The sequence below is a fragment of the Podarcis pityusensis genome, assembly GCF_964106645.2.
Source record: "Podarcis pityusensis genome assembly, chromosome: 5".
Lineage (NCBI taxonomy): Eukaryota > Metazoa > Chordata > Lepidosauria > Squamata > Lacertidae > Podarcis > Podarcis pityusensis.
In genome coordinates, this window is record NC_138032.1 from 5,557,877 (window position 1) to 5,573,268 (window position 15,392).

General features: G+C 47.3%; 1 protein-coding gene across 6 annotated transcripts in view; it reads right to left on the reverse strand.

Annotated features, from left to right (window-relative positions):
• CAPN10 (calpain 10) overlaps positions 1 to 15,392 on the reverse strand; it is a 29,379-nt gene that overhangs the window by 3,776 nt on the left and 10,211 nt on the right. For all 6 annotated transcript variants that reach the window (XM_081007970.1, XM_081007966.1, XM_081007971.1 and 3 more), the window contains exons 6-13: positions 13,313 to 13,530; positions 12,276 to 12,417; positions 10,180 to 10,346; positions 9,321 to 9,604; positions 7,322 to 7,524; positions 5,566 to 5,821; positions 4,808 to 5,013; positions 3,172 to 3,217 (exon numbers count right to left, since the gene is read on the reverse strand). In XM_081007970.1, coding sequence (XP_080864096.1) covers positions 3,172 to 3,217; positions 4,808 to 5,013; positions 5,566 to 5,821; positions 7,322 to 7,524; positions 9,321 to 9,604; positions 10,180 to 10,346; positions 12,276 to 12,417; positions 13,313 to 13,530 — 1,522 coding nt within the window. The remainder of the gene's footprint in view (positions 1 to 3,171; positions 3,218 to 4,807; positions 5,014 to 5,565; positions 5,822 to 7,321; positions 7,525 to 9,320; positions 9,605 to 10,179; positions 10,347 to 12,275; positions 12,418 to 13,312; positions 13,531 to 15,392) is intronic.

The window sequence follows — 15,392 nt, forward strand, 5'->3', positions numbered from 1 at the left end:
AGGGTCACGGGTTCCCCATCCCTTCGTTTTACAAAGTCAGCTTAACATGACCAAAGCAGCTCACAGACCAGCAAATTAGTACCAGGGTGGCTTGTAAATTCGGGACTCTCAAGAAGACATGCAGCAGGATCCTTTTTGGAGACTGTATTCCCCTTTTTCTTATGGTGGGAAGATGCGGGGGGGGGGGGCAGAACAATTATGGGGGTGCCTGGAGTGTTTTGCTATTAGATTTGCTCCGGGATTTTCGGTCAAATTAGCAACGCCAACCCAAAGGGCTCTTTCGGGCTCCTTATAACTTCCTTGGGAAATAGAAAGGATAGCTCAGTTGGTTAGAGCATGGTGCTGGTAACGCCAAGGTCACAGGTTCGATCCCCGTATGGGACTAGGCGATCCTCAGGGTCCCTTCCAAATATGCAATCCTATGATAAGATGAAAAGAGGCGGCAGTTTGGCCTGATCCAAGCCCGGGGCAGGCTTGTTTATAATAATAATAATAACAACAACAACAACAACAACAACCGCCCATCTGGCTGGGTTTCCCCAGCCACTCTGGGCGGCTTCCAGCAGAATATTAAAATACAATAGTCTATTAAACATTAAGAGCTTCCCTAAACAGGGCTGCCTTCAGATGTCTTCTAAAAGTCTGGCAGTTGTTTTTCTCTGGTGGGGGGGAGCATTCCACAGGGCGGGTGCCACTACTGAGAAGGCCCTCTGCCTGGTTCCCTGTAACTTGGCTTCTCGCAGGGAGAGAACCGCCAGAAAGCCCTCGGAACTGGACCTCAATGTCCAGGCAGAACGATGGGGGTGGAGATGCTCCTTCAGGTATACTAGACCAAGTCAGGCAGAAGGCATCACCTGCCGCTGCATTTCTCCTTTCCTCTCGTTCACGTTGTCTTCTGAGCCACTCCAGTGGTCATTTCTCAGAGCACTTGAAAGGTCCAGAAGAGCCCGCCTCCAAGCTCTCTTCCAGACAGTCTGTCTGTTCAGTATTCACCCCGATCTGTTTGCAGGGAGACTAGGCAACACTGGCTTTTGAATGACATTGGCTACTGTTTCTGGGAAGGTTAGATGGTGTTGCCTCAAAGCAAGCAAGTTGCCCTGCGCTCTCATCTACATTTCCCCCTCACTTTCCTTATTGCACAATGTTTCTCTTGGGGAAACTCGGGGACTGCACAGTCAGCTACAATTGCCCAATCTGAATTTCCCTGTGTATGCTGGAATCCCACCCAAAAAGAACGACAGTCTGGACGTGCCCAGGAAGTGCAAGGGCAGGGGAGAAGGGCACCCCTGGGAGCCATGTCTGCAGTAACAGGGTGCCCAGAGTCAGCTGAGGCAGAAAGTCCCCGGGTCATTCGGGGGGGGGCACACGGAGGGCCCCAGAGGATGATCTCAGGGTCCAGGGTGGTTTACATGGGGAGAAGAGGTCCTTGAGGTACTGCAGTCCTGAGCCATTTAAGGCTTTGCAGGTCAAAACCAGCACTTTGAACTGGGCCCGGAAACTAATTGGCAGCCAGTGCAGTGCATTAAAAGAGAAAGGGATTATTATAAGTATAATTACAGTCATACCTCTTGTTACGTTTGATTCAGGTTACGTGTTTTCATGCTGCATCCCATGGCAACCCAGAAGTACTGGAAAGGGTTACTTCCAGGTTTCGCCGCTTGCACAGATGTGCAAAATGACATCACGCACATGCGCAGAAGCGGCGAATCGCAACCCGCGCGTGCGCAGACTTGGGTTGCGTTCCTTTCATGTTGCGAATGGGCCTCCGGAATGGATCCCATTCGCAACCAGGGGTACCATTGTATTACTATTATTGTTATTGTTATTATTATTATTATTAATTGAATTTATATACTTCCCTATACCCAGAGGTCTCAGGGCGGTTCACAGAATAAAATCAAAATATAAAACCACAAAATACACAATCAAAATGAAAAAAACAACCCACTCGTAAACCATTTTGATATTTTGTTTTTTGTACAAAAATCCAATCAGTGTATAAATTTTATGAAATAAATACATGTCTGGAAGGCACCAGATTGGGGAAGGCTGAACTCCATTCTGATGGGTAACAGCTCTCTTTCCAAGAATCTGGATAGGAATCTTCCAGCATGACTGAGGATCACTGAGTCAGACCCTTGGTCCGTATTGTCTACACTGACTGACAGGAGTTCTGCTCTCCAGCCCAGGCCTACCCGGCAATGCCACTGGGGTTGGAACCTGGGGCGCTCTGCGCATGCACAGCAGATACTCTACACTGAGCTATGGCCTTTCCCTCCACACGAGGCAGGAAGAGATGAGAGGGGCAGAGACTGAAACTGATGGGAGGAGCCTTGAGGAGGAGAGCCCAGGCAAGCCTACAAGTCACTGAATCATAGAATCATAGAGTTGGAAGAGACCACAAGGGCCATCGAGTCCAACCCCCTGCCAAGCAGGAAACGCCATCAGAGCACTCCTGACATATGGTTGTCAAGCCTCTGCTTAAAGACCTCCAAAGAAGGAGACTCCACCACACTCCTTGGCAGCAAATTCCACTGTCGAACAGCTCTTACTGTCAGGAAGTTCTTCCTAATGTTTAGGTGGAATCTTCTTTCTTGTAGTTTGGATCCATTGCTCCGTGTCCGCTTCTCTGGAGCAGCAGAAAACAACCTTTCTCCCTCCTCTATGTGACATCCTTTTATATATTTGAACATGGCTATCATATCACCCCTTAACCTCCTCTTCTCCAGGCTAAACATGCCCAGCTCCCTTAGCCGTTCCTCATAAGGCATCGTTTCCAGGCCTTTGACCATTTTGGTTGCCCTCCTCTGGACACGTTCCAGTTTGTCAGTGTCCTTCTTGAACTGTGGTGCCCAAAACTGGACACAGTACTCCAGGTAAGGTCTGACCAGAGCAGAATACAGTGGCACTATTACTTCCCTTGATCTAGATGCTATACTCCTATTGATGCTGTCCGCTCTTGGAATCGGGGCGTGCTCTAAGTCAGCCTCAGCCAACCTGGTGCCCCCCTGTCTGGGGCTGATGGGAGTTGTAGTCAAAAACAGCTGGAAGGCACCAGGATGGCCTGATGCTGCTCTCAGCAACTGCCTCCTGTGCCAAGCTGAGAATTCAAAAATGCAATTAAAAACACAATTAATTTAACATGAACTGATTTTCAAAAGTGCCACTTGCCTCTTGCAGCCTTTGCCCCAAGGTCTCCTTGCTCCGAATGCTCTTCCTGTGCAAAAGAAGATATTACTATTGCAAAATACAATGTAGGGCCAGTCCTACATCATTCACCAACAGCTTCAGAGATATCCTGAAGGAGCCATTTTTTGCTGCTGCTGCTTCTTTTGCTTCACACCTTGCCAACACTCACCACCCGACTTTGTCATTAGAGGGGCTAATGAAAACATGAGCTACAAATGGCAATTTCTGTTGAGAATAGGAAATAGTTATCTATTTTTTACATTGCTTACATTGGCACCATTGGCATCAATAAAATATTATCTTAAAGATTTCAAAATAGGTAAGGTAAAGGTGAAGGAGCTCTGGACGGTTAAGTCCAGTCAAAGGCAACTATGGAGTGCATCGCTCATCTCACTTTCAGGCCGAGGGAGCCGGCGTTTGTCCACAGACAGCTTTCCAGGTCATGTGGCCAGCAGGACTTCTGGCACAACAGAACACCATGATGGAAGCCAGAGCACACAGATTTCAAAATAAAACATTACAAAGGAGGTCAACTACAAAATGTGGCAAAGTTAAATATAAATATAAATAAGAATGAGAGAACACATTTCAAAAGAAGACATTACTTAAAGGAAGTCAAATATACCGTATTTTTCCATGTATAAGACTAGGGTTTTTTTACCAAAAAATTAGGTTTGAAATTGGGGCTCATCTTATACACGGGTAGTGCTGAGGGGTGTTTTCTTAATTTGGAGTCCCCCAAAATAGAGGCATCTTATACATGGAGGCATCTTATACACAGAAAAATAAGGTATTATGTTTTTATTATTTATTACAGTGGTACCTCGGGTTACATACGCTTCAGGTTACATATGCTTCAGGTTACAGACTCCGCTAACCCAGAAATAGTGCTTCAGGTTAAGAACTTTGCTTCAGGATGAGAACAGAAATCATGCTCCGGCGGCGCAGCAGCAGCAGGAGGCCCTATTAGCTAAAGTGGTGCTTCAGGTTAAGAACAGTTTCAGGTTAAGTACGGACCTTCAGAACGAAGTAAGTACTTAACCTGAGGTACCACTGTACTATGGATTGTTCATTGGTGTACGTGATATTCTGTGCATTTTGTTATGTTATTAAAATTACTTTTAAAAACCTAGTAGTGAAAAATTGTTTTATGTTTGTAGTGTGGATCAGTTCCTAGAACAGGACTCTCAAAGAACAGGACTCCTCAGCCAAAATGGGGGGAGACAAGACAAGGCAGGTGCCCAGTCATGTTTTGCAAAGACATCCATGTACAGTGGTACCTTGGTTCTCAAACCTAATCCGTTCTAGGAGTCCGTTCGACTCCTGAAACCGTTCAAAAACCAAGGCACGGCTTCCTATTCGCTGCAGGAGCTTCCTGCACTCAATCGGAAGCCACAGAAACACTTACTTCCAGGTCTGCAGCGTTTGGAAGTTGATTTGTTCGACAACTAAGCCGTTCGAGAACCAAGGTACCACTGTATTCTGAACCTGGTTGTCTCCAGATATTTTGACACTCCAACTCTCATCGTGCTGGAGCTGATGGGAGTTGATCTTTCCAAACATCTGGGAGGCAACAGGTTCAGGAACACTGATCTAACAGAAGCAAACATGTCTTTACCTGTCTATTTTGGTAGCTACGATCACCGTGAAGCTGCCTTCTGTATCTGGCAAATACGTAGAAGGAACAATGGCGTAATTCCCTGAAGAGAGGCGGCACAGCTGGCTTACTTCCTGCGAGTAGCAATGGGGAACACAACTAACCACTGGCTCCAAGTGCAGGAAGGAAGACGAAGGCATTTTCACGTTGTTGTTGTCGCTGGGGACCTAAAAAGGATTGCAGGCTGTTAAGATGGCTTCCCTGTGACCCTCAGGTATCGACTCCCTTAAGTCAACAGCTGGGCTCAATTGTAACACAAAACTGAAGCCTGTCCACAAACCATGGTTTGTTTCAGGCCAAGAAACCAGCATCTGAAACAGGGGTTTGCAAGTCACAGCTTGCGCTAACCGCAGTTTGCTTTTATGCCCAAATTCAAAGATGGCTGATAAACCACATTTGCAGCTACTGGTCTGCCTTAGGGAGGAATTGAACTGATGAGGGACAGTCCCAAGAAGAAAGGAGAGAGAAAGACAAACAAAGACAGAGACACAGAAGCAGAGAGAGAAGCAGTTCCAAATCATGGTTTATCGGTTGTACTTATGGAAGCTCCAACCATGGTGTGGGTTCTTAATCACGGTTAGCCACGGCAGAAAACGCCTGTTCTTGTGTTGCCACCATCTGGACCTCAGGTGAAGGAGGCACATGAAGAAGGGCATCAGAAGATGAATGCAGGACCCGGTCAGTTCATATGGGGAGAGCCGGTCCTTGAGGTCTCCTACCTGGAAGATGTGAAACCCTATTGGGCGGCACTTGTTATCTGGGCAGTGCTGGCGGAGGGCAATCTTGATGCTGCTCTGCCCCACGCCTGTGGGGACGGAGAAAGGGAAGCAGGGGTTGGTGTGGAAGGATGGGAAGTTGCGGCTGCCACCGGCGTTCTGCCCTTTCCTCCAGCAGCCCTCCAGCCGGGCTGTGTCCCACTCGCCCCCCGGGAGCTCTTCGCGGATGGCGTTGTCGGGCGATGGGAGTTTTATCTCACTACAAAGGCAAGGCGAGGAGGAAAAGAGAAGAGATGGGGGAGAGAAGGAAGAGAAGTAGGGTTAACAAAGGACACTTCTAGACCACAGAACCCATCATGGTGGTTCTGCGTTAAAAGGTCAACCCCCATTGGTCAGAAAATGGAAAGCATAATACTGGTGGACAACAAAAGAGGTTTAAAGACTCTCTCAAGGCAAATCTAAAAAATGTAGTATAAACACCAACAACTGGGAAACACTGGCCTGTGAGCGCTCCAGTTGGAGAACAGCCTTTACCAAAGGTGTCGTGGGCTTTGAAGATGCTTGAACTCAGGAAGAAAGGGAGAAACATGCTAAGAGGAAGGCATGCTTGGAAAACCGTCCCCATGATCAACTCCCGCCCGGAAACATATGTCCCCACTGTGGAAGGACATGTGGATCCAGAATTGGCCTCCACGGTCACTCACGGACTCACTGTTAAAAACCGAGTTAATGGAAGACAATCTTACTCAGCTACAAGGGATCGCCAAAAGAAGAAGAACCTGGGTCACCAAACCCATATGTGATCCCTTAAATTGAGATTCATCTGGACATGTTATGCTTCTCTAAAATAAATTTATATCCTGCTCCTGCCCACTCCAACCTGGCTTAAGACCTGATTTTGGAGGGGGAACCGCACTGCTTGATGACCTCTTAGTGGCTTTTTATAGAACTGTAGAGTTGGAAGGAACCCCAAGAACCTTTAGTTCAACCTCCTGCAATGCAGGAATCACAGCTGAAGAATCCCTGACGGATGGCCATCTGACCTCTAGTTTGAAAACCTCCAGTGAAGGAGAGTCCACAAACTGCTGAGGGAGTCGGTTCCACTGTTGAACAGCTCCTACCGGCAGAACGTTTGTCCTCTTGTTGGGGGAGTTGGGCATGTTCAACCTGGGAAAGAGGAGGCTGAGATGAGATATGATCGCCCTCTTCAAGTATCTGTCACACAGAAGATGGAGCAAGCTTGTTGTCTTGGAGGGTAGGACTCAAACCGATGGATTCAAGTTACAGGAAAGGAGATTCCGACTAAACATCAGGAAGGACTTTCTGACAGTAAGAGCTGCTTGGCAGTGGAATAGTCTCCCTTAAGTCATGGACTCTCCATCCCTTGAGGATTTTAAGCAAAGGCAGGATGGCTGTCTGTCATGTACGAACTAGTTGAGATTCCTGCATTGCTGGGGTTGGACTAAATGTCCCCTGGGGTCCCTTCCAACTCTACGATTCTATGATACAGCACTTGCAGTAACAGTGCCCACCATTATTTAAGTCACAGGGTGGGGAATCTCAAGACACAGGTAAGTTTCACACAAACTGCCAAGCTCGGTGGCAGAGCACCTGCTTCCCAACCCTCAGCATCCCCAGGACAGAACTTGTGTCTGAAACTGCGGAGAGATGCTGCCAGCCAGAGTTGGCAAAACTGAGTTAGATGGACTCATGTACCACCCTCCCTCCCCACGTTGCATTTCCTTTCTTTTGGATGCACCTGAGGGAGATTCTTCCGCTGGAGAAGACCCGAAGCAGGAAGTTGCCCTCAGCATCGTTCAGGAAGGTGCTGGGGATGACCAGGTAATAGCCAGGAGGGAGGTCACAATGCAGGTGCACCTCTCGGTTGTAGGAGTGGCAAACGGTGCTGGAAACTGGAGGAGCAGAGAGCGTCTTTGGGAGGCTGAACTGTTTCTTTTCGACCTGGAGGGTGGTAAAGCAATGGCAGTGCTGCTTATCTGAATGGCATAGGTCTTACAAAGTGGTCAAGGCAGGTCATCGCAAACACAAAGCATTCACGTCTCCTGGACAGAGTTGTTCATACTTTGCCCCAGGAACCCACCCCAATGTATACAAAGAAAGCCCCCATAATCTGACCTTAGAACTTGCTTTAATCTCAATAGTATTGTTATTTATTAAATTTGTATACCTCCCACCACCCATACATTTCAGGGCAGTTCACAAGATAAAACTACAGTCATACCTTGGATCTCGAACAGCTTAGTTGCCGAACCTTTCAGCTCCCGAACGATCGAAAACCGGAAGTGAGTGTTCCAGTTTCCGAACATTTTTTTGGAAGCCGAACGGCCAATGTGGCTTCCGATTGGCTGCAGGAGCTTCCTGCAGCCAATCAGAAGCCGCACTTTGGTTTCTAAACAAACAAGACCAAAACGAAGCCAATAACCCTCCCTCCCACGATGACTGATGCAACACTACAATATAATAACACCGAGATAAATTACACATGGAGCTGCCTCTGAAGACGATCCAGCAGCTTTGGTTACGTCAGAACAGAACAGCAAGTCTCCTTATCCTGGCAATATGAACAAGTCTTGCCAGGATTTTACCAGTGTAGCATAATGATTAAAGACTAGGACCTGGGAGAGACCCTGTTTCAAATTCCCACTTGGCCATGAGGCTCACTGGATAACCTTGGGCCAGTCACTGCCTCTCGGCCTAGCCTACCTCACAGGGCTGTTGTGGGGTTAAATGAGGAGGCGGGCAAACATGTGGCACCACCTTGAGCACCTTCGAGAAAAAGGTGGCATCAAAACGCAATAAATAAATATAAATAAATAAGCTTGGCCAGTTCGCAGTCTGTTCCAAGGGCCTAGTCATACTGCCGGTTTGAGCCTTCAAGGCACCTGAAGGATTTCATTTAGCTATATTTTATTTATTGAATTTGTATATTGCCATTTATCCGTAGACCTCAAGGCGCTTCACCCCTTAAGAATTGCCTGTCTTGATCTCAAACGTGAAAGCAAGTTCATTTAAACGGACTCATTTCCTATCCACTCACTTTTCCACACCTCTTGAGAGTTAGAAACATTATGTAAAACAAGGCACCTTTTATCATATATGGTGAACATGTAAGGTAGTAAAAGAATTTTGGGAAATGATATATAACGAATTGAAAAAAATGTTTAAAATAACCTTTTCAATAAAAAAAAAACCTGAAGACTTTCTTTAGGAATTCCAGGTGCCGAAAACCCAATAGAGCAGAAAAGACTATGTAGGCGACCACAGCCGCTCGGATGTTATAGGCCCAGAGATGGAAAGAGGACGAAGTCCCTACCAGAGAAGAATGGCAGATCAAGTTGAAGGATTATAGCAAAATGGCAAAAATGACCGGAAGAATCAGAAATCAGGAAGACCAAAATTTTAATAAGGAATGGGGGAAATTTATAATTTATCTTAAAAACCATTGTAAACAGCTAAAATCATTAGTAGGATTGGAATAACACTTGTAGTTTAATGTTGAATTTTGGATATAATGGAGATGTAAAAGCTCTGGATTATTATAAAAGATGCAGGAGGAAATGGTTAACAAAAGGACCCACAAAGGGAAAGAGGGAAGTTCAGGAGAACCTTGTCTTTCTGTTGGTTGCTGGATAATTGACTGTAAAACTTTAAACTGAAAAACTAAATAACTGTATTTTTAAAAAAGAAACATTCTGTAAACCAAGGCGGCCCAGATCCCCACCCACACTGCTCATTACCTTCCATATGTGGAGTCCCACCGCGTGGTAATTTTTGCCTCGGATGCCATCGTTTAAAGCGGGATCCGCTTCCACTAAGCGGGGCCAGTTGCGGATCCTGCCCGCCCAGTCGGTGCTGTGCTTGCGGTGTTTCTGCAGGAGGGCAATGCACACCTCGCTCTGCTCAAAGACCCTCAGCCAGAACTTGGGGTTCGTGGGGAAGGTGCTGTTGTTGCGGCAACCGCCTGCGGACTGGCCCCTCACCCAGGACCCGTACAGCTTCTGCGTGTGGTTCAGCACTCTGTCTGTGGGGAGAGATGGGGAAAAAAATACCGTATTTTTCGCTATGTAAGACACACTCGACCATAAGATGCACCTAGTTTTAGAGGAGAACAAGAAAAAAAATATTCTCTCCCTCTCTGCTCAGTGCCTCTCCAGCAAAGCGGGAGGAGAAACGGAAGGGGCTCCGTTTCTCCTCCCGCTTCGCTGAAGGGGCGCTCCTCCCGCTTCGCTGAAGGGGCCCTCTCTGCACAGCACCCCTTCAGAGAAGCGGCAGGAGAAACGGAGCCCCTTCCATTTCTCCCCGCTTCACTGAAGGGGCGCTGTGCAGAGAGGAAAAGCCGCACAGTGCCTCTCCAGCGAAGTGAAGCCAGGAGAGCAAGAGGGATGGTGCGCACCAATCCCTCTTGCTCTCCTGGCTTCAGGGATAGCTGCGCAGCCTGCATTCGCTCCATAAGACGCACACACATTTCCCCTTACTTTTTAGGAGGAGAAAGGTGCATCTTTTAGAGCAAAAAATAGGGTATGCACACATTGCATCACTGAGCCAGAGCAGCATTTGGGGTCAGGGGGAGACCGCATCGCTTTCCTTGTGTCCTACCGGTGTAAAGGCTCTGAAGCTGTCCTTCTTCAGTAATCGGGTACCCTGTTATGATCTCATCAAATTCCGCAAAGAATTCCTCCTCTTCGACCCAAAATTCTCCTTCCTGGATTTGGGACAACAGCTCAGCAGCAACCACAGGGTCCAGTTGGCTCCACCCTGGACCACTGAAGAACAAGAAGCAACAAGGAGAAAAATGAATGTCAGTGTGGGGGGTTAGAGTGCCAGACAAGGACCTGGGAGGGTTCAAATCCCTGCTGAGCTCACTGGGTGACTTTGGGCCAATCACTCAATCTCAATCTTATCTACCTGACAGGGTTGTTGTGAAGATAAAATGGAGAGGGGGAGAGATACGGGGTATAAATGTAATAAATGTAATAATAGATACATTTATTATTATTACTATTATCATTATTCACAATGTCGTTCAGTGTTTCCCAAACTTGGGTCTCCAACTGTTTTTGGACTACAACTCCCATCATCCCCAGCAAGCAAGACCAGTGGTCAGGGATGATGGGAATTGTACAGTGGTGCCTCGCAAGACGAAATTAATTCGTTCTGCAAGTTTTTTCGTCTTGCGAATTTTTCGTCTTGCGAAGCACGGTTTCCCATAGGAATGCATTGAAAATCCAAAAGCAAGACCAGTGGTCAGGGATGATGGGAATTGTACAGTGGTGCCTCGCAAGACGAAATTAATTCGTTCTGCAAGTTTTTTCGTCTTGCGAATTTTTCGTCTTGCGAAGCACGGTTTCCCATAGGAATGCATTGAAAATCCAAAAGGAAACAAACTTGCAAGACGTTTTCGTCTTGCGAAGCAAGCCCATAGGGAAATTCGTCTTGCGAAGCAACTCAAAAAATGAAAAACTCTTTCGTCTTGCGAGGCATTCGTCTTGCGAGGTACCACTGTAGTCCCAAAACAGCTGGAGATCCAAACTTGGGAAACACTGGACACGGTACTTTTAACGAAATACAAAAGGTTAAGTCCCTACAGCAAAATAGAAATTTCCCCTCAACGAGCCCTGCAATGTCACTCTGAGGCACAGTGGGAAATTAATATGGAAGCTGCCATTTTAATTTCCCACAACGCCCCAGGACTAATGCTACATCCAGGGCACTGGGGAAGGGAAATTAAAATGGCACCTCCAAGACACCCTACAAGAGAGAGGCCAGGGCAAGCACAGTGTTGGCTCTTGCCAGACCACTGGTCCCTAGGCATCTGCCCGAGGATGCTGAATGCCAACTGGGCTGGCAAGTTGGGCTCCCAGGTGAAAAGGAGAACTATGGCTTCTGTGGTTTTAAGAGGTATATAGAAGACAAGGTATGCTGTCTGAAAGTTCGTCTTGTCCACAAGTCCTTAAGGTGGAGGAAGGGGCTCTGTCCTCTTCCCCACCTGGACACCTTCCTGAGAGGCAGCCTATCTGGGCATCTCCCACTCTACGTCTGGTTTGACCCGACAGAAAGAGCCAAAAGTTGCCATGCTTCATTGGCGCAGAAAGACGAGAATGGTTGTTGGCACACAGGCCAGTAACAAGCAGCAAAGGTAGGTCTACATTTACTGTCTTCTCCTTGGCGAGCACGTTAGCAAAAATATAACCCTCTTCCCACTGGGGCGCACTGCCCCACCAACCTCAGCCAGCCCCCACCTGCCTGCCTCCTTACTTCCAAGCAGTCCAGAAGGTGGCCCTGGTTGTCAGCTTCCTCCTCCTTAGCCTCCATGTTGCCCTTGTAGGGCTCAGAAGGGATGGGGGCGGAACTAGAATGAGCTGGCTCTGCCTGTCAATGGGCTCTAGCGCCACCTAGGGTTGGGCTCCCTGCATCCTACCCTACCAGCCTCAACCAGTCGTCAATGTCCCCCTTTACAGCCCTTCAAAGAAGGGAACTGAGCTGCGAATGGGGCAATTAAGAGTTCTGCCACCACTGCCAATGTATGAGGAATCCTCCCCAACCCATATAAGCAACTCGCTTCCTGGTTTGAGGACAGACCTGAAAAAGCATTTATGGCGTTTGCAAATGGCATCCGATGAAAGGCCCACGCAGGGACAAAAGCACGGCACAGGAGCATCCTTAAGAAACTGGCATGTGGAACGCCCACTCACCCCTCCCTCCAGGGCCCTTTCCAGCAACGCCTTCCCCAGGGGTTACGGATCCGCAGCAGGATGATCTCCTTCCGGGACACTTTGGAGAGGTCCTGCATGTCCACAACGATGAAGGCATGGAACTCCCCCAGTTCGCTGGTACCTGCTCATGCAGAGAAGGCAAGCAGTGGTTTAAAAAATGAGCAGCATTCATTTCACCCCCGGGGAGAGGGGGAAGAAATGCCCCACAGACATGCAAACATCATCTCTTTGCAATGGCAGCTCCCAGTTTATGGAACCCCCTGCTGGGATATGAGTGCTCAGCAGCTGCGAACTAGCAGCTCATTGTTTACACCATGTGATTGATCTGATGTTTCTGAGCGTGAGACAGGATGTTCAACGCTCTTCTCAGGGTTGTGTTCTCAGTGTAACTTGAGACCTTCCTGTTGTTGCTGCAAAGGGGGAGTGAGTGAGTTGTATGGAGGTTTCTGAGAGAGCAGACATGCTTTGTGCAAGCTCGTGTACAGTGTACAGTCCGGGAATAAAGTAGAATGGATTAGACTACTTTCAGACTGTTTTTCTTTCTTCTGCTGACATGCAAGGGGAAAGGCAGTGTGCATCTCTCAAAAGGGGAGTGTCACTTATTACCAATCTCCCTGGACTGACCGAAGACCAGCCAGGGGCAGATCACCGGCAACAGGCCCCAGTGCCTGGGAAGAGGAGTCAGCCTTTCCCAAGGGGGCCATTCGCCAACACCCCCTTCCTATTATCTTTCTCCAGGCATCAATTCAAGGTCTTATTTATTTGCAGAAAACTTCAGTGCAGCCAGAGTAACTATACAGAGTAACAGTATCGCTAATGGTTTTAGTTACGCTTCTGGTTACTGTACTGTGTTTTAGATTATGGTTTCGAAGGAAATACAAGGGTGTGATTGTCAAAACCTTGAAAATGAAAACCGCTTACAACAGACGCATTTCAGAAAGCGGCCTGGCCATCCACAGGCTTCTTGCCCAGCTAAATTCTGAGACTGAACAGGCTTTAAAGAGCTGCATGTTTACCTTGCCGTGAGCTGAAGACGGAGCAGCTCATTACGCATTTCTCTTTCAAGTTCATCAGTCTCCTAAATACCGCCTTCTCCAAAACTTTGCCTGCCCTCTCCCTTTCTGTGCTCCGGCCTGGGTCTTTTAGGGACCACCTCTCCGCTAGGCCTCCTGTCAGATCCACGAGAGCGTCAGCAACCTGGCCTGCCCAGAGCTGTTCGTAAGATCCATGCACCCTAGACAGAGAAAACACAAAAACTCCAGGACATCATACCAGTACTTCAAAAGAAAGCTGAAGTTGGTGAAAACATGTAAAGTCCCTGCCAATCCTTGGGAAATCCACTAGTGCATCAATTAGTGGCGAATGTATCAGAGTTACTGAGGCGAGTCAAGCCTACTAAATATTTTTGGTGGCTAGAAGCTTTCGGTGTTTTGCAAGACCAGGCAACTCTGATACATTGGGCACCAGCAGCCAAAATTATCCACACAAATGGAAAATGCTATGTCATCCACACGTATTTTTGTAAGGAAGAAAAATAAGTGCACCGGATTTGGAAAGCATCTAGAATCCTGCTGAAAAGATTTTTGTTTAGAAAAATCTGAAGAGGTAACTAACTTTTCCACAAATTCAGTCCTCACTAAGCAGAAAGCACAGCTAAGGGCAATTCTGGAAAAGAAAACAAGGGCTGCAAAGGACACACAGGCCACGTTTGCATGTAACACTAAACCATGGTTTAGTACTGCATACAGGAATGGAAATGAGGCTGAGCCAGGCCTTGGGCCCAAACACTCCCCACAAAAGTTAATCCCATGCTGCTGGGAGAGTGACTGGGCCAGCATTTCCTTCCAGTTCCTCCTAATCTTAGCTTCTTCTTGAGTGTGAACCAAGAGTGGTGTTTCATCACAAACCCTGGCCAGTTTAACAAGCCAATTCCACAACCCATAATTCAACAGGGGCTTGTTTTAAAACTGTACAATGCATAATTTTTCTTGATTTTATCCACTGGGAGAACCCCATCAAGAGTAGCAGGTAAGTCTTTGCAAGAAGTTTTGTAAGGTGAATTATTTGAAATATAGCAAAAAAGACAATGAGAAGAATTATTAGTTAAGGGTATTAAAGGTAATATGAAATTAAGAAATGTATAAAGGTAAAGGTAAAGGTACCCCTGCCCGTACGAGCCAGTCTTGACAGACTCTAGGGTTGTGCGCTCATCTCACTCTATAGGCCGGGAGCCAGCGCTGTCTGAAGACACTTCCGGGTCACGTGGCCAGCGTGACGAAGCTGCTCTGGCAAGCCTGAACCAGAGCAGCACAAGGAAACGCCGTTTACCTTCCCGCTATAAAGCGGTCCCTATTTATCTACTTGCACTTAAGAGTGCTTTCGAACTGCTAGGTGGGCAGGAGCTGGGACCGAACGACGGGAGCTCACCCCGCCGTGGGGATTCGAACCGCCGACCATGCGATCGGCAAGTCCTAGGCGCTGAGGTTTTACCCACAGCGCCACCCGCGTCCCAAGAAATGTATAATATATGATAAATAATGGAAAATCATCAGAAGCATTGACAGAAGTCCAAAAATATTGTATAGGATGAGAAATTATGTTGTATGAATGTTGGAATTAATATGTTAAAAATTAATAAAAATGTACAGTGGTACCTCGGGTTACATACGCTTCAGGTTACAGACTCCGCTAACCCAGAAATAGTGCTTCAGGTTAAGAACTTTGCTTCAGGATGAGAACAGATATTGTGCTCTGGCAGCGCAGCAGCAGTGGGAGGCCCCATTAGCTAAAGTGGTGCTTCAGGTTAAGAACAGTTTCAGGTTAAGAATAGACCTCCGGAACAAATTAAGTACTTAACCCGAGGTACCACTGTATAAAAAAAAAAGGAGCAGGTAAGTCACAATAGGAACTGTCGTCCTATAATTAAGTTCCTGGGATTTCTGGGCTCGTTTCTCTCCCAGAAGTTAAGGAGACCTTTTGAGCCCCTAGAGGGCAAATGTTTGGCCTGTCACTTGGCTCTGCCCAAAGAGGAACAAGGCAACACAATGGACTGATTGTCAGTCCTAAAAGATGAGCTGTTTGCCCTTAGGGAATTAT